Below are 18,967 nucleotides of genomic sequence, written 5' to 3'. Positions count from 1 at the left end.
TCAGCCTCGAAGACTGATCTCCTAGAAAAGGGCCTGAACCAACCCCGGGGGAATCTCGCAAGATCCGATTTAGCAATTTTCCCCACCCCCGCTCTATTTAAATATACGCAAGTATCATCCAGGCTACAATCTTACACACTTTATTTCCGTGCAAGAAACTCAATTGCAAACCGAAGCACGTCTTCCCAGGCAGATCGCTGGGTCTTTACTGCCGAGTCTTCGGGCAAACGATGGGACTTCCTCTTCAGAGTAAACGCCGCTTGGAGTCAGGTTGGGAGAATGGCGTGGCTGTCATTGGACTGCCTTAGCCGGCTGAAACAGCTGGCCAGATGTGGCTTCAGGGCGTCAGATAATTCCAGGAGGCCTTCCTGGCCAGCAGTTTCCACAGCCAGACTTAAGGGGAGGGGAATGCAGGACTCTTGGGTCATTCGGAATATGATCATGGCTATAAATAAATCAGGAATCCAGGTACTCTTGCTTTGCTGGCCCAATTATAATGTTGTTGTTGTTCCCTAAAATACTAAATCAATCAAAATGCAGTCTGAAATAAAAACTTCAATTCCTCCTAAAGATTTAAAGTGAGGTGGTCAGGTGCACTTCCCTGGGAAAGGTGCTTATGAGGCTGCCACCAAAAGGGCCCCGTCTTATGTACCCACCAAATGAGGTTCTTTGGTTAATAGGAAAGTCAGGAGGACCTTCCCCCCATGTTAATCTCAGGCAAGAACATTATGGCAGAAGAGTGCCTGCTCTCATGTGCAATCTCTTCCAGAATCTACCAGCAGAAGTCTGACTTCCAAGGATGGGATGCCCCAACCTGCTGCCTGCCTTCCTGTTCTCACTGCTGTGGGTGACGGGAGCCCCGTTCCGGATCTGTGCCTTCAACACTCAGACACCCCAGTCCCAAGCAATACTCCCTCTAAGCCAGGGGTGTCAAACATGCAGCCGGGGGGCCGAATCAGACCCTCAGAGGGCTCCTATCAGGCCCCTGAGCAACCGGCTGTCATCTGCTTCCTTCTCCCTCTCTCTTGTTTCCTTCTGCGTAACAGCTTGCTTTGCAAGGCTTGCTCAATCGCACAGGAGCTACAGAGCAATACCTCTATTTTCTCCACTGGGTGAGGTTCCTCGCTTGGGGAGGAAGAGGGGGAAGGCAGAGCTTATTTTTCCAGGCTTTCTCAATCGTACAGCAGAGCTACTGAGTCAAGCCTCTCTCTCTCTGCTATTGGCTGAGGCTCCCTCTCCCCATCCCCTGGGAAAGGAAGGAAAGAGCCAGAGCTTCCTTTGCCCAGTTCCCTGGATCCCATGTGAGAAATACAAAGAAAGCTACTTTAAGACCGAGTACTAACGTTTTAAAAATGTTTTAAGTTTTCTTTTAAAAATATTGAATTGTGTTTGTCTGTGTCCTTTATAAAGTTTATATCTCTGCTACCTAATCTTAAATAGGTACACACATGACCCAGCCCAACCTGACATGGCCCAGCCCAACAAGGTCTCATTTATGTTGGATCCAGCCCCCATAACAAATGAGTTTGCCACACCTAAGCTGTGGAGTCTTGTGAGCAAAAATTCTACTTTGTGAGCGACTGGTATTAAAGTTGTGAGCGAGCGAGTTGGCTACTGCATAAATTATTATGCTCTGGGGTCATTTTTCTTGAGCTAAGACGAAAAAGTGTGAGCCGGGGGCTAGAAAACTGTGAGCTAGCCCACACTAACTCGGTTTAAAGGGAACACTGCTGGTGCCAAGCCACGTAGGGCTTTTCCATCCTGCTCTCATGTGCAATCTCTTCCAGAATCTACCAGCAGAAGTCACCCCAGTGACTTCCAAGGATGGGACGCCCCAACCTGCTGCCTGTCTTCCTGTTCTCACTGCTGTGGGTGACAGGAGCCCCGTTCCGGATCTGTGCCTTCAACACTCAGCGTTTTGCCCAAGGGAAGGCGGACAAAGCAGACGTCATGGGCGTTTTTGTCAAGGTGAGGCCTACTCAGGAATCTCAGGCAGAAGCCCAGGTAAATACCTTCTGCATTCCGAGCAGAGCCTCTGCCACTGAGCTACAGCCTCTCCAGTAGGAGGAAGCTCTGAGGTAATTTCACAGAGGACTAGGCCCAGGCTTCCGCAGGCTAATGTGTCCCCCTCTGTCCTGTCCTTTCTGGTATCCCACAGATTCTGTCTCGTTGCGATATCACTGTACTGCAAGAGGTGATGGATGCAAAAGGGAAGGCCGTTCCCGCCTTGGTGGCAGCACTGAACAGGTGCGTGTGAAGAAATACAAAGGGTGTGGTCTAAATAAATGAAAACGGTCTTGGGACGAGGGATGGTAAAGCTTGCAATGTGACCAACACTATTGTGACCAAGTTTTCTTCCCTCTGGCTAGCAGCAAGACAAGGCTGATTTCCCATTCCTTATCAGTTCTATGTCCTAACCTGGACAGCCTAGCTGGCCTCATCTCATCAGATCCTGGAAGCTTAGCAGAGTCAGCCCTGGTTAGTATTTGGAATGGGAGACCACCAGGCTCTCCTGATCTCATCAGAACTCAGAACTTAAGCATAAGAAAATAAGAGAAGCCATGTTGGATCAGACCAATGACCCATCCAGTCCAACGCTTTGTGTCACACAGTGGCCAAAAAACCCAGGTGCCATCAGGAGGTCCATCAGTAGGGGCCAGGACATCAGAAGCCCTCACCCTGTTGCCCCCAAGCACCAATAATATAGAACATCACTTACCCCACACAGAGACTTCCAACAATATGCTGTGGCTAAGAGCCACTGATGGACCTCTGCTCCAGATGTTTATCCAATCCCTTCTTGAAGCTGGCTATGCATTCTGAACCACTGCCTACCAGCTATGTATAGCTCTGCTCAGCTATGTATGGCTTTGCTCACTGTGCTGGATTCCTCGTCTGATGAAGTGTGCTTAAGAGCACACGAAAGCTTACGTTCTAAATAAAAATTGGTTGGTCTTAAAGGTGCAACTTGACTCCTGCTTTGTTCATATGTTTGTAGCTGCCACCACCTCCTGCGGCAGTGAATTCCATGTGTTAATCACCCTGTGGGTGAAGAAGGACTTCCCTTTATCCATTCTAACCCAACTGCTCAGCAATTTAATGGAGTGCCCGCGAGTTCTTGTATTGTGAGAAAGGGAGAAAAGGACTTCTTTCCCTACCTTCTCTGTCGCATGCGTAATCTTGTAAACCTTTGTCATGTCACCCCTCAGTCAACGTTTCTCCAAGCTAAAGAGCCCCAAGCGTTTTCACCTTTCTTCATAGGGAAAGTGTTCCAACCCTTTAATCGTTCTAGTTGCCCTTTTCTGGACTTTTTTCCAAAGTTATAATATTTTTATAATATCTTTATAATATTTAACACTCACTCTTTCAGCAGCACACCTTTCCCGCTCTCTCCTATAGAGGGTCAACCCTGGTAAGTACTTGGCTGGGGGCCACCAAGGAATACCAGGGTTGCTATGCACAGGTAGGCAATGGCAAACCAACCTCTGAATGTCCCTTGCCTTGAAAACCCTAAGTCGCTATAACTGCAGTTTGTTAGCACTTTACACACAACTGTGACTTGACAGCAAAATATATATTTTGTTTGTTAGGTTTGTATCCTGCCCTGCAAACAGTGCTCAGGATGGCTCATAACGATTAAAATACCATTAAAACAACCGATAAAACCTTCCACAATTATATAATAAATAATCCAGATGACCCATAAATATAGAGCATAATGCTGCTATTAGTTTAAATAATACACGCAGAATTGAACAATGGGTAGTGGGCAGTCACCCCGCAAAGTCACTGAAAACGTATTAATCCTATATTGTTTCCCTCGTGACTTGGTCGACTTTGGGTGGAATTGGGTCATCCGGGTCATTCCATTCCTCAAGTGAACAAGCAGAGATGATGGGTGGGATTTCAAATGCCTTTGGCTCAGCCTATACCCAGCTTGCTGGGGGGAAAGTGTAGATGACTGGGGAAGGCAATGGCAAACCACCCCGTAAAAAGTCTGCTGTGAAAATGTTGTGAAAGCAACGTCACCCCAGAGTTGGAAACCACTGGTGCTTGCACCTTTACCTTTTTATACTTCAATTGTAACACTCTGAGCCATTCCAGTTATGAGGGAAATTAGCGGGGAGGGAGCGTGAGTGGACTTGTATAACCACACAAGCCTTTCCTACTTCCCTCATTTCCTTTTCTTCTCTGTGTTGCCACAAGAACATGGTGGGTGAACCCCCTTGCCCCTTATCAGTTGTTGGCAACTTTAGGGATAGCAGGAAACTTTGAATAAATATATACCATGAGGGAGAAATGACTGTAAGAACATTTGAATTGTATGAGTGGAGAGCTGGCCCAAGATTTATTGGTTTTATTGTATGTGACTGGTTTTTATTTGTATGTGATCCGTCCTGAGCCCGTCTGGGAAAGGGCAGAATATAAATGGACCAAATAAATAAATAAGATGGCCGCCCTTTTGCTCTGTGCCGCCACTGGGTACAGTTCACTCAGACATTCTTCTACTTGGGCCTCGCTGAAATGAATAGGAGCTGTGCGTGACAAGGGCTACCATTTATTTTCAATGAGGAGAACTTCCTGGACAGACTGTGTTCAAGACACATCAGATTTGTCTGCCCCTTAGTGTGCCGCCATTATTGGCACCCCAGCTCAGCTGCCTCAGGTGAGGGCAACGTCCCTCTGAGGAGATGTGAGGGAACAAGTGTAAGGCTGTATGTGTTGCCACTAAGGAATTGTGGAAGATATATGAATTGTAGCATGAATAGAATACTAATTATGCAGTCCCTCATTCCAGGGAGGTAGTATTAAATGCTCAGGTTCGTGCATCTGGGGTGTGGGGGAAACTCAAGATGGAGGAATTACGTAGCAGTCTCCCATGGGAAGAACAGCCAATGCTGAGGGACAGTTCAAGAGGGGTATCTGCGTTAGTCTCTTTCTAGCACAGGGGTGGTCAGACTGCGGCTCAGGAGCCCCATGTGGCTCATTCACACATACTGTGTGGCTCTCAAAGCCCCCCCCCCCACCACATCAGCTGGATTTGAGAAAGCATTTGTCTCTTCAAATCACTTCTCCAAGCCAACCTGCCGGTGTCTTGGAGAATACATTTAAAGTTGCTTTCTTCCCACCTCTCTCTCCCTCCTCTCCCTCCATTTTCCTTCCTTTCTTCGTGTGGCTCTCAGACATCTGATGTTTATTCTATGTGGCTCTTACGTTAAGCAAGTTTGACCACCTCTGTTCTAGCAGTTGAAAAGAGCAAGAGTCCAGTAGCACCTTAAAGACTAACAAAATTTGTGGCAGAGAAGGAGCTTTCCCAAGTCACTGCTCACTTAAGAGCTTTATGGCAGGTAGTGATAAGAGAGTGGTTTCCTATTATCCTGGATTTCCAGGGGAATTCTGAGTAATAACGATAATGCCCAGGAATGAGCCGTCTCATGGCCAACAGTTCTGGACATGACACCTGAAAACCAGAACCTGACTCCTAGATTCCTTGGTGCCACGGTTGCTAGCCAGGAGGCTCTCTACCTGGGGTGGGCAATTGAGGTCCTATCTCCATTTAATACTTTGTTTTACAGCTAACGTGTAATTGCATTGATATGATTTGTCTCTTTCCCGCCAGTTTTGATAGTTCTGGACCCTATAACTACCTCACCAGCCCTCTTCTAGGTCGGAGCAATTACCAAGAACGCTACGTGTTCGTATACAGGTGAATACCTTCCCCTTTTTCATATGTTTTGTTGTGAGTGTTCCTGTGGTACTTTTTCAGAGTTTATTTCTGCTTTGTATGGTACGGCCATAGCTTGTATAACAATATTGTAACGCAGGAAGATCCAAGTGGGCAGCAATTGAACGAAGTTTGAGTCCCTTGGCACCTTTACGGCCAGCAAAGTTGAATTCTGGGTATAAGCGGAAGAAGTATGCAGGCATATTAAAGCTTGTACCCAGAATTAAACGTGGCTGGTCTTAAAGTTGTCACTGGACTCGTTCCTTTTATTTAATAACTTCCTTGACCGACGGTCTTAAGCTGAACTGAACTCAAACTTTGTTCTGCAGTCAAATAGGTTGATACTTTCATTTATTTAGTTAATTTATTTCTTTTCTGCCCTACCCCACAAGGGGGCTCAGGGTGACGTACAAGTTTCATCAGATAGCGGTAACAACAGACTAATTAACAATACAATTAGCAATTAAAACAGTAAAAGCAATAAAACAATTAAAATTATCTCCGTACTGAAAGCTAAGAGGCTTGGGATTCCCTAACATGTGTCGCAGTTTTTAAAAACCTCTGTAATCATTCTTCCATAACACTTCATGCTTATTTTGACGAACGGGACTCCTTCATTATAACTGTATAGTTTTCTTCTTCAGTCCTCTCATTGTTTTATTCTGCTTGGTTTCGACCGGCCCTTGCCCAAGGCAAGTTAGGTTAGTTTGTCAGGCTCCGTAAGATGTGGGGATGATCATACCTCTCTTTCCATCTATAACATGCAAATTGTGGGCTTATACAACCTCAGTTTGCCTTGGGGGCGATGCTGAGAATAAATGTAACCCTTCAAGCTCCAGTCTATAATCAAATCAGTTCGTTGTCTCTGCTGTCAGTATTTTAAAGGACAAGAGGTGAACTTATGCAGCCTCAGTTGCCCTTGGGGGTCATGCTGAGACTAAATTTAACTCTTCAGATTCCATACTATAATCAAAGCCAGTTTGCTGTCTCTGCAGGCACTATTTTAAAGGGGGTGAGGCGAGTTCTTTAAAAAACACTGCCCCCCTTTAAAATGCTAACAACAGCAAAATTAGGGTTGCCAAGTACCTCTGTGGCTCCGGCGGGGGGACTATCTTCTACTGTACCATAGAGTTCCCTTCCCAAATGGCTAGAGTGTCTGGGAAAACCATAGAGTTTTCTCGGAAATGCCTAGAGCTGACGCTGTGTGATGGCGCCAATGCGATGATGTCACTTCCGGGTGACATCATCGTACCGGCGGCATCAGTGGAGATTAGGGACGGGGGGTTTGGCAGCTGTAAGCGAAATAGTGCAGTTTTAATTTGCAATTTGAGTGCCTAATGAAGAGCTAACATTTCTCCTTTCTCTCCAGTGTCTTTCTTTCCACACTAAGCAGTGTCTTCTCATGTACTTAGAACAAGCTGCAGGGCTTCCTTTCAGGGCAGAGGTCTAAACCCCAGTGCTTCTTTTTTGAGAAGTTAAGCGCCACCTCCCCCCTCCCTTGACAGCATTTTGAGATTGAGCAATACCTCCTTATTCCCGTCACCAGATATAGACTACACCTTCCCTTCCTCTTTTTTATGTTACATGTTTCTTCCACTTCCTCTTTTTGCCTCCTTAAAATGTATGTATTCAGGCCTTATTTTGGGCAGGAGCTCATAGGAAGAAGAAGAGAATTGCAGATTTATACCCCACCCTTCTCTCTGAATAAGAGCCCCATGGTGCAGAGTGTTAATAAGAGCCCCATGGTGCAGAGTGTTACACCTTCCCTTCCTCTTTTTTATGTTACATGTTTCTTCCGCTTCCTCTTTTTGCCTCCTTAAAATGTATGTATTCAGGCCTTATTTTGGGCAGGAGCTCATAGGAAGAAGAAGAGAATTGCAGATTTATACCCCACCCTTCTCTCTGAATAAGAGCTCCGTGGTGCATAGTGTTAAAGCTGCAGTACTGCCATCCTAAACTCTGCTCATGACCTGAGTTTGATTCCCGGTGGAAGCTGGGTTTTCAGGTAGCTGGTTCGAGGTTGACTCAGCCTTCCATCCTTCCAAGGTCGGTAAAATGAGTCCCCAGCTTGCTGGAGGGAAAGCGTAGATGACTGGGGAAGGCAATGGCAAACCACCCCATAAAAAGTCTGCTGTGAAAAAATTGTGAAAGCAATGTCACCCCAGAGTCAGAAACGACTGGTGCTTGCACAGGGGACTTTTCCTTTTCCTCTCTCTGAATCAAAGACTCAGAGCGGCTTAAAATCTCCTATATCTTCTCCCCCTACAACAGACACCCTGTGAGGTGGGTGGAACTGAGAGGGCTCTCACAGCAGCTGCGCTTTCAAGGACAACTCCTGCAATAGCTATGGCTGACCCAAGGCCATTCCAGCAGCTGCAAGTGGAGGAGCGGGGAATCAAACCTGGTTCTCCCAGATTAAGAGTCTACGCACTTAACCACTACACCAAACTGGCTCTCCACGCGGAGCTCTGGAACGTCTAAATTTTATTGTGCTCTGTCTTTCTTACCTTCACCCCGCAATACTTGCTTCTAGGCTCCAGTGTTCAACCTCCCCTGTGAGAATTTTGCTGAACTCTAAGATTTGACAAATTTTCTAACAGTTTTCCCTACAAAAATTGGGGAGATAACCAAAACTTATAAAGCAGACAGATGGAAATCCTCATCATGCTACTGTGGCCACATAACAATTTAAAAAGCATGATGAGAGTAAGGTGTCATGATGACAGTTCTAATTCAGGAAGCATTTTAAGGTAGATGCTGAGCTGATCTAATTGAGTCCACCTTCCGGTGATGTCGGGGTGTGTGTGGCAGATGCAAACGAGTTGTGCTAATGAGCTCCGGCACCTCTTTTTCTACAAAATGACTCCTTTATGTATTTAATTAATTTCTACTCTGCCTTTCTCCCCAGTGGGGACTCAAACCGGCTTATACCGTTCTCCTCACATTTTATCCTCACAACAACCCTATGAGGTAGGTGAGGCTGAGAGAGTAAGACTGGCCCGAAGTCACCCAGTGAGTTTCCATGGAACAAGTTGGGATTCGAAGCTGGGTCTCCCAGATACTTTATTTATTTTATTTTCGTATGTTTCTATTCTGCCCATTCCCCGTATGGCTCAGGGCGGAGTACAACATACGATAAAACAATAAAATGCAATAAAAAACGTTTTAAAAACAGGCAACTCAACAGCACTCAGAGAAGTTTACCGTATCGTCACATTTTGCCCAGTCTGGCCGCCTCACATCATGATATCTCATAGAGAAGGCAGATGAGAATCCATTTTATAGCACAGGTGACAGTGCCGGAGGGGAGGCCAACCAGATCAAGGATAGACGCCCGCAGCCTCAACTAAAAGCCCGGAGGAACAACTCTGACCGTTTTCGCACACAGTTTACCACGCAGTCATAATCCTGTTCCCTCCACAGCATCCGGTCGGATTTCCCACCATCTGCGCCAGAGTTACAGGAAGTGCCGCGGCTTTTGCGTAGCAAACGTAAACTGGGTCTTAGCTACGCAAAAGCTGTGGCACTTCCTGTAACTTCGGCGCAGATGGTGGGAAATCCGACTGGATGCTGCGGAGGGAACAGGATTGTGACTGTGTGGTAAGCTGTGTGCGAAAACGGTCTCCGTTTTACAGGCCCTACGGAAGGCTAATAAACCAGGTAGGGCCCGGATCTCTGTAGGGAGCCTGATTCTACCAGGTTGGGGCCAGGACTGAAAAAGCCCTGGCCCTAGTTGAGGCAAGGCGGGTGTCTCTTAGGCCGGGGACGGCCAATGGATGTTGAGAGGCCGAACGTAATGACCTCCTGGGCATATATACTAGTCTGACACTCTTAACCACTACTATACACCACACTGTATTTACCCTTACTTAATGTATGTTAGTTACCCTTAACTCAGGGCTTTTTTTGTAGCAGGAACTCCTTAGCATATTAGGCTACACACCCCTGATGTAGCCAATCCTCCTGGAGCTTAAAGTAGGCCCTGTACTAAGAGCCCTGTATGCTCTTGGAGGATTGGCTACATCAGGGAGGTGTGGCCTAATATGCAAAGGAGCTCCTGCTAGAATTGCACCCCTGATGTAGCCAGACCTCCTGGAGCTTACAGTAGGCCCTGTACTAACAGCCCTGTAAGCTCTCGGAGGATTGGCTACATATGGGGGTGTGGCCTAATATGCAAAGGAGTTCCTGCTACAAAAAAAGCCCTGGACTCCTGGATGCTAAAATGATTCCCATTATTCAATATCAGAGGGATACCTCTAAGATGACGTGCCAGTGCATGTGGTCTCATTTATACCTTGGCACAATAAAATGTGACCGATCATACAGAATGAAACAACTGTGTCCTAAAACCCTTCTGTGGGCTTTGCCTTCACTTCTTTCCTGGGCTCTGATCCTCTCTGTATATTTGTATCCTCCCTTCTCATAGAGCTCACAAAACTCGGTTGTTGGATTCCTACACATACGAGGACAATCACCCAGACCGGCCCGATGTCTTTGCGAGGGAGCCCTTCATTGTCCGCTTCACGGTGCCGAGCAAAGGTGAGAGCCCAGAAGTTCTGTTCTTAGTTGCGGCATCAGATGGCCTGAAGAAGAAGAAGGGTCTCTCCCATCACACTTGAAGAAGAAGAAGATATTGGATTTATATCCTGCACTCCACGCCGAAGAGTCTCAGAGTGGCTCACAATCTCCTTTATCTTCCTCCCCAACAACAGACACCCTCTGAGGTAGATGAAGAAATTGGATTTATATCCCGCCCCCCACTCCAAAGAGTCTCAGAGCGGCTCACAATCTCCTTTATCTCCCTCCTTTATCTCCCTCCCCCACAACTTGTAATTTTATGAACCCAATTTGCAAAATCCCTACTGCAGATCTCGTGTTTACTAGGAAACAGAGTCCCACACCGCCTTCCGAGATTGAGGCCCTCCTCCATCTCTGTGTTGTCCCATTGCCTGGAATGTGTTAAAAGAGTGTTTCACAACCACAACCCTGCGAGGGAGGCCAGGCTGAGAGTGTGTCATGGATCCAAGGTCACCCGGCGAGCTTCCCTAGTAGCCCATTCCTGGCTGTGGTTTTGAAGATCGCGTCTTGATTCTAGCTTTTATATGCCGCTTCAGACATGTAGCTTAGGGTTGCCAGGTCCAACTCAGGAAATACCTGGGGACTTTGAGGGTGGAGCCAGGAGCAAGGTTGTGACAAGCACAATTGAACTCTAGAGGGAGTTCTGCCATCACATTCCTTTTCAGTGCCTTCCCTCCGTTGGAAATAATGGAGGATGAGGGCACCTTCTTTTGGAGCTCATAGAATTGGACCCCCCTGGTCCAATCTTATTGAAACTTGGGGGGGGGGAGTTGAGGAGAAGCACCAGATGGCATGCTGAAAATTTAAGAACATAAGAGAAGTCATGTTAGATCAGGCCAATGGCCCATCCAGTCCAACACTCTGTGTCACATAAGAACATAAGAGAAGCCATGTTGGATCAGGCCAGTGGCCCATCCAGTCCAACACTCTGTGTCACATAAGAACATAAGAGAAGCCCTGTTGGATCAGGCCAGTGGCCTATCCAGTCCAACACTCTGTGTCACATAAGAACATAAGAGAAGCCATGTTGGATCAGGCCAATGGCCCATCCAGTCCAACACTCTGTGTCACATAAGAACATAAGAGAAGCCCTGTTGGATCAGGCCAGTGGCCCCTCCAGTCCAACACTCTGTGTCACACAGTAGCAAAAAAAAATTATATATATATATATACACATATACACACTGTGGCTAATAGCCACTGATGGACCTCTGCTCCATATTTTTATCTAACCCCCTCTTGAAGGTGCTTGTGGCCGCCACAATTTGGCGCCTCTACCTCAAAAAAAGAGCCCTTGATACCCATAGATCGATTCTCCATTATACCCTATGCTATGGGAACCAGTCTCCATAGGGTATAATGGAGTGCCCAGAGGACATTGCCTCCCCACTTTCTGATAGCCCTGACGCTGGAGAGGACCTGCAGACTGGGGGATCCCCTGCCCCCACCTGGGGAATGGCAACCGTGTTTTATATGCCACTTCAGACTTGTAGCTGTATAGCCTGGGAAAGTGACTTTCACTTGGCCTGACACACCTCACAGAAAGAAGAAGACTGCAGATTTATACCCTGCCTTTCTCTCTGAATCAGAGACTCAGAGCAGCTTACAATCTCCTTTCCCTTCCTCCCCCACAACAGACACCCTATGAGGGCAGCTTCTGGGAGAGCTCTCTCAGTCCTACTTACCTCACAGGGTGTCTGTTGTGGGGGAGGAAGGTAAAAAGAGATTGTGAGCCACTCTGAGATTCAGGGTGCAGGGCAGGATATAAATCCAATTTCTTCTTTTTCTTCTCCTCCTCCTCTTCCTCTTGAATCAGGTGAGGGCAGAGAGCTCAGTGGCAGAACACCTGCTTGGCATGCAGAAGATCCCATATTCAGTCCCCAGGATCTCCAGCTAAGTCAGGCTGGACTTTTCTCTTCTTTCCTCTTAGTTACGTTCTCCCTTCCTCTAGCACTCCCCGATGTGGTGCTGATCCCACAGCACACAATGCCCTCTAAGGCAGAAGCCGAAATCGACGCTCTCTATGATGTCTTCCTGAATGTGCGGTCACGCTGGAACACGGAGGTATGAATGGGGAAGAAGGGAGGCAGGAGGAGGAGGGAATAATTTTGGAACAGAACTCTGCAGCCTCCACATAGGCAAATAATTGTTGCTCGGCTGCCAGATCTGTTACTTGTCATGCCCTGCTGTAATACCCTAACCTGGATGGCCCAATCTCATCAGATCTTAGATGCCAAGCAGGGTTTGCCCTGGTGAGTACTTGCAGGGGAGTCCACCAAGGAAGTCCAGGGTTGCTACCCAGAGGCAGGCAAGGGCAAACCACCCCTGTTTATCTCTGTCCAGATCTGGATGACCCAGCCTAGCCTGATCTTGCCAGATCTCAGAAGCTAAACAGGGTTGGCTTTGCTTACTACTTGGATGGGAGAACACCAAGGAAGTCCAGGGTTGCTATGCAGAGGCGGGCAAGGGCAGACCACCTTTCTCTGTCTCATACCTGATCTCAATGGCTGAGGCTGGCTGCTAGCCTGATCTGATCAGATTTCAGAAGATAAGCAGGATTGGCTCTACTTAGTACCTGGATGGAAAATGACCAAGGTCATTCAAGGTTGCTATGCAGAGGTAGGCAATGGCAAACCACCTCTAAAGGTCTCTCATCTTGATGGAAATGGTTTAAGGCTAGCCTAGTCACATCAGATCTCAGAAGCTCAGCAGGATCAGCCCTCATTAGTACTTGGATGGGAGACCACCAAGGAAGTCCTGGGTTGCTACGCAGAGGCAGGCAATGGCAAAACCACCTCTTGTCTTGATCTGGATGGCTGAGGGTAGCCTGACCTGATCAGATTTCAGAAGATAAGCAGGATTGGCTCTGCTTAGTACTTGGATGGAAAATGACCAAGGGCGTTCAAGGTTGCTACGCAGAGGCAGGCAACTCCAAAGCACCTCTGTACTTCTCGTGCCCTGACCTGGATAGTCCAGGCTAGCCTGATCTCCTCAGATCTCAGATGCTAAACAGGGTCAGCCCTGGTTAGTAGTTGGATGGGAGATCACCAAGGAAGTTCAGAGTTGCTACACAGAGGCAGGCAATGGCAAACCACCTCTGTTTGTCGCCTGCCTTGAAAACCCTTTGGGTTCACCATAAGTCAGTAGTAACCTGACTGCACTATACACAGAACTATTGTAATATTTGCTCGGGTTATTTAGTGCTAAGTCCCTGTTGCAAAATTCAGCTGCAGTTTGGGGTGCTTTCAAAAGACAGTGCGGATGGTTCTGGAATTCTTGAAGGCAGAAAATAAATCAGCCCCCCCTTTTTTTTAGCAGGAACGCAGAGGAACGCCGTTCTGGCTGGGTTGGTGCCAGGGGTGTGCCCTAATACGCAAATTAGTTCCTGCTGGGTTTTTCCCCTGCCAAAGAAGCCCCGAGTGAAACAATGGTGACGTCCGGGTGTGTGGCCTAATATGCAAATGAGTTCCTGAGAAAATTAATAAGGACACAAGACGGAAAAAGATATTAGAGAATAATTATGTAAGAATATTTACATTAATCAAGGACACTCATATTGTATTATATCCTACATTAAGATACAATAGGCTCCAAAATAGGCTTCATTTCTCAGGTTCCCTTTTGAAATTTTATCATAACAATTAAGATTATAACATCACCAGCAAGGGAGAATGAAAAACAATCAAGTAAAAATAATACTTTCAATCTAGTCTAACTGTACACCATATGCGTAAGAGCGTGTTATTATAAATTTCAACTGATAATAGGTAAATTCCAATATTGATATTAATTAATAAAAAAGTTTCCAAACATTGAATTTAATTTTGACATATCATTAATCATATAGATCTAATTTATCCAAACTATACTGAAAACATAATAAACTTTTAATTAAAAGATGTTAAATGTATACGGAAAAATTGGTGTATTCTGGCGCATTTCCTCAATTACCTTAATTGCACCAGATGATTCAGGCCTTATAAAGACATTTATGCATAGACCTCATAAATCATGTCTAACTCCTCAGTTATACCCATAATATGAACAGTACGCTTTCCATTTCTCCTGGAATTCTTTGGTCAGTCTTTATATAATTTGTTCATCTAACTCGTTAAGGCACAGATGCCATCTTTGAGAGAGAACCTGGCAGCCCTGTCGACTCCTGTTGTTGTGGTAACCCATTGATCCTTCCCAGGGGTTGTTGTGTAGAAAAATAGGTGGTGGAGCTTATTAGCATAACTCATTAGCACATACAGACCCCCACCTCCAACCAAAAGCAACCCAACAGAAGAAAGGAGAGCCCCGGGCAAGCGAGGCCTGCTTGGGCTGGTTAGAAATCCAGCCAGCCCAAGCAGGCCTCGCTCGCCTGGGGCTCTCCTGGGCCACACCCCCCCCCAATCAAAAGGCCAGCAAACCACCCAAAATACATAAGTGGAGAAAGGGTGGTGCGGGCTTCTCCGGGGGTTAATGAGGGCTGCTGGGGGCGTGGCAAAGCCCCTGGTGACTGGCTGGCTGCCCACTCTCCTAATCCAGGGATTGTTATGCAGCTACACCTACTATTCAATGGACAAGGTAGGTGGGGAGGAGGAGGGGGAACCATCAGAAAGGTTCAGAAGCTGTACTCCGGTGAGGTTCTGCTGAATCTGAGGCCTGATCCTTTCCCTCCACTATACAGGATATGATTTTCCTGGGCGATTTCAATGCTGACTGCGGCTTCGTGGCCAAGAAGCGCTGGGGGCAAATCCGCCTGCGCCAGCAGCCTGGCTTTCATTGGCTCATCGGGGATAAAGCTGATACCACTGTTCGAGAAAACACCCGCTGCGCCTATGACAGGTGGGATCTGGGGATCCGGATGGGTTAGGGGGCAGGGTTCTAGGGTTTTCTGTATCAACCAAAATCTCCTTCTCCTTCACCCCTAAACAGGATCGTGGTGCACGGAGAACGTTGCCTGGGCACGGTTGTACCTGGATCAGCTCGGCCATTCGACTTCCCCAAGGAATATGGGCTCTCCGAGGCAGAGGTACCAGAGAATATCTGTTGAGATGGGAAGGAAGTGTGGAATGAACTCCCCACCACCAGAAGCAATAATTGCGAATTAATATTAAAGTTCATTAAAAGACCAAGCAAATGAATGGAAGAAGAAGAAGAAGAGAAAGAGGAAGAGGAGGAGGAGGAGGAAGAAGAAGAAGAAGAAGAAGAAGAAGAAGAAGAAGAAGAAGAAGAGATTGGATTTATACCCTCCTCTTTGTTACCCTAAGTAGTCTCAGGGTGGCTTACAAATCTCCTTCCCTTCCCTCCCCCACAACAGAGTTACACTAAGATAGATCCAGGATGGGCAGCCGTGTTGGTCTGAAGCAGTAGAACAAAGTAGGAGTCGAGTGGCGCCTTTAAGGCCAACCAAGTTTCATTCAGGATGTCAGCTTTCGTGTGCTCAAAGCACCCTTCATCAGACAGTAGGATGGAATGGCCAGCAGTTCTAAATATAGAGAAAGTGGGCAGTGAATCAGCGTGCAAAATCATGGAAATGTCCCTTAGCAGATTAAGAGAATCACAAGCCGGGGCCCAGCGAGCGCCAGCCTGTGTCCGGTGGGCTAAAAAAACAAAAACAGTAATAAACACCAGAATAGCAGATTGATGTCCATTAAGTATCCTGCAATAAATGAGAGTCTGCTCTGGGTTAACTCAGCTTAGAGGGAACACTGCTTATAAGATAGTTTTATATGCCCCGGCTGCAAAACTACAACAACAACAACAAAAACAGGCTAACGCAGTTCATAGGGGATTTAACTAACACTGATTCTTGATGTTATTTTCTGAAGTTTTGTGATATTTCACTTGGACTCAATGCAGGGGTGGCCAACGGTAGCTCTTCAGATGTTTTTTTTTGCCTACAACTCCCATCAGCCCCAGCCAGCATGGCCAATGGCTGGGGCTGATGGGAGTTGTAGGCAAAAAAACATCTGGAGAGCTACCGTTGGCCACCCCTGTGATAATGGATACATGGTTTTATTTTATCGCAGTTTATACAACTATATTATATCAAGTTTATCGTTGGTTTGTGATGGCCTATGGCTGAATACAAATCAACAGGGCTTTGTTGGTAGAAAAAGCCCAGCAGGAACTCATTTGCATATTAGGCCGCACACCCCGGATGTCACTATTGTTCCACATAGGGATTTTTGATAGAAAAAGCCCAGCTATTTGGCTATCAGGCCACACCCCCTGGCACCAAGCCAGCCAGAACTGTGTTCCTGCTCCAAAACAAACAAATAAACAAAAAAAGCCCTGCAAATAAATGCTATCATTCTTCTCATGTCGACTGCGGGGTGACATGAGAGAGGTTTACAAGATAATGCATGGGATGGAGAAAATAGAGAAAGAAGTCCTTTTCTCCCTTTCTCACAACACAAGAACTTGTGGGCATTCGATGAAATTGCTGAGCAGTCAGGTTAAAACGGATAAAAGGAAGTCCTTCTTCACCCCAAAGGGTGATTAATGTGAGGAATTCACTGCCACAGGAGGTGGTGGCGGCCACAAGCATAGCCACCTTCAAGAGGGGGTTAGATAAAAATATGGAGCAGAGGTCCACTAGTGGTTATTAGCCACAGTGTGTATGTGTGTGTGTGTGTACACATGCACACATATATTGGCCACTGTGTGACACAGAGTGTTGGAATGGATGGGCCATTGGCCTGATCCAACATGGCTTCTCTTATGTTCTTATGTGAGACAGAGTGTTGGACTGGATGGGCCATTGGCCTGATCCAACATGGCTTCCCTTATGTTCTTATGTGAGACAGAGTGTTGGACTGGGGGGGCCATTGGCCTGATCCAACATGGCTTCTCTTATGTTCTTATGCCTGGGGCAGTGATGCTCTGTATTCTGGGCCACAGTGGGAGGTCTTCTAGTGTCCTGGCCCCACTGATGAACCTCCTGGTGACACCTGGGTTTTTTGGCCACTGTTTGACACAGAGTGTTGGACTGGATGGGCCATTGGCCTGATCCAACATGGCTTCTCTTATGTTCTTATGTGACACAGAATGTTGGACTGGATGGGCCATTGGCCTGATCCAACATGGCTTCTCTTATGTTCTTATGTTCTCCACGACTACAGACTAACATGGCTACCCGTCTTGGTATCTGAAGAAGTGAGAAGTGACTAACGACAGCTCCTCCCCCGCCACAAAATGTGTTTCTCTTTAAAGCAGGGGTATTGAACTCATTTGTTATGAGGGCCGGATCAGACTTTGTTGGGCTGGGCTGGGCCATGCTGGGCCGGGCCATGTGTGTACCTATTTAAGAGTAGGTAGCAGAGGATATAAACTTTTTAAAGGACACAGACAAACATGTCTTTTTAAACATGCTTTAAAACATTAACACTCGTTGGTCTTAAAGGTGCTTTCTTTGCATTTCTCCCATGGGATCCAGGGAACTGGGCAAAGGAAGCTCTGGCTCTTCCCCAGGAGACCAGGAAGGGGAGGAGCCTCAGCCAATGGAGAAAATTGAGGTTTTGATCTGTAACTCCTGTGCGATTGAGCAAGCCTTGCGAAGCACGCTGAGACGCAAAAGGAAGCAAGAGAGAGGGAGAAGGAAGCAGACAAGAGCCAGTTGCTCGGGGGCCTGATAGGAGCCCTCTGGGGGCCTGATTCAGCCCCCGGGCCGCATATTTGACACTCCTGCTTTAAGGTGCGATAGGACTCTTGCTATTTTCAACTGATTCCTGGCCCTTGATTCTGTTTTTTGTCTCTCCACTTTTCCAGGCACTGAAGGTCAGCGACCACTACCCCATCGAAGTGGATTTGAACACAGCCTGTCACGGATTCCAGCCCACCGGTTTTGTGCTGCTGGCATTAGCTATTTTCTCCAGCTTGGGATACAGAGTCTGACATTCCAGTTCTGGGGCTTCACCCGTGGGTGGCTGTCTTGATTGATCAGCAACAGAGAGAAAGAGAGGATTTGCGAGAGACTATCTTTTCCTGAGCCAAGCTGTGCTTTGAAGACGTTGCGTAAGTTTCCAGATGGCGTAGAGCGCCGCCGCAGGCAAAATTCAGGTCCTTTGCACAAAGCGGTGGGACAGATTTTCGGTGCTTTTCCAACACACTGAGAACTGGCAAGGCATCTGGCCCGAAGAAGTGAGGTAGACTGTTTCAGTTAGCTGGAAAGTTCTTGGTAGGCTGCCCCTCTGCCAGGGCCACTGGCAGCCTGGAACCTGTTGAGCCAAGTGCCTCAGGGGTGCTGGGCAAAGTCACAGGGTCTGCTCATCTTGTATTTGGGCCATAGTGATGAAGGGCAAGCCCACATCCGTTGGCCCAAGTCCAAGCTGAGTAGACTCTGCAGAGTTGAGGCTCATCTTGTTCCAGAGCCCTGCTGGATCAGACTGGTGGTACACCTAGTCCAGCATCCTGTCTCTCACACAGTGGCCAACCAGTTCCTCTGGAGGGCCAACAACAGGACAGAAAGGCCAAGGCCTTCATAAGAACATCAGAAGGGCCCTGCTGGATCAGACCAGTGGTCCATCTAGTCCAGCATCCTCTTGTCTCACACAGTGGCCAACCAGTTTCTCTGGAGGGCCAACAACAGGGCAGAGAGGCTGAGGCCTTCCCCTGGTAAGAACATCAGAAGAGCCCTGCTGCATCAGACCAGTGGTCCATCTGGTCCAGCAA

The 18,967-nt window shown here is 47.2% G+C and overlaps 1 protein-coding gene across 1 annotated transcript; it reads left to right on the top strand.

Moving 5' to 3' along the window:
- Window positions 1-1,824: 1,824 nt before the first annotated feature.
- LOC132581841 (deoxyribonuclease-1-like 1) lies at window positions 1,825-18,190 on the top strand. The gene is made up of 8 exons (XM_060253258.1): window positions 1,825-1,968; window positions 2,159-2,247; window positions 5,621-5,707; window positions 10,152-10,264; window positions 12,255-12,367; window positions 14,979-15,136; window positions 15,227-15,323; window positions 18,065-18,190. Exons 1-8 carry the CDS (start codon window positions 1,825-1,827, stop codon window positions 18,188-18,190), a joined length of 927 nt encoding a protein of 308 aa, XP_060109241.1.
- Window positions 18,191-18,967: the final 777 nt, after the last annotated feature.

This window comes from Heteronotia binoei, chromosome 13, assembly GCF_032191835.1.
Source record: "Heteronotia binoei isolate CCM8104 ecotype False Entrance Well chromosome 13, APGP_CSIRO_Hbin_v1, whole genome shotgun sequence".
Lineage (NCBI taxonomy): Eukaryota > Metazoa > Chordata > Lepidosauria > Squamata > Gekkonidae > Heteronotia > Heteronotia binoei.
The sequence above is the reverse complement of the archived record's forward strand: the minus strand, read 5'-3'. Positions and strand labels throughout refer to the sequence as shown.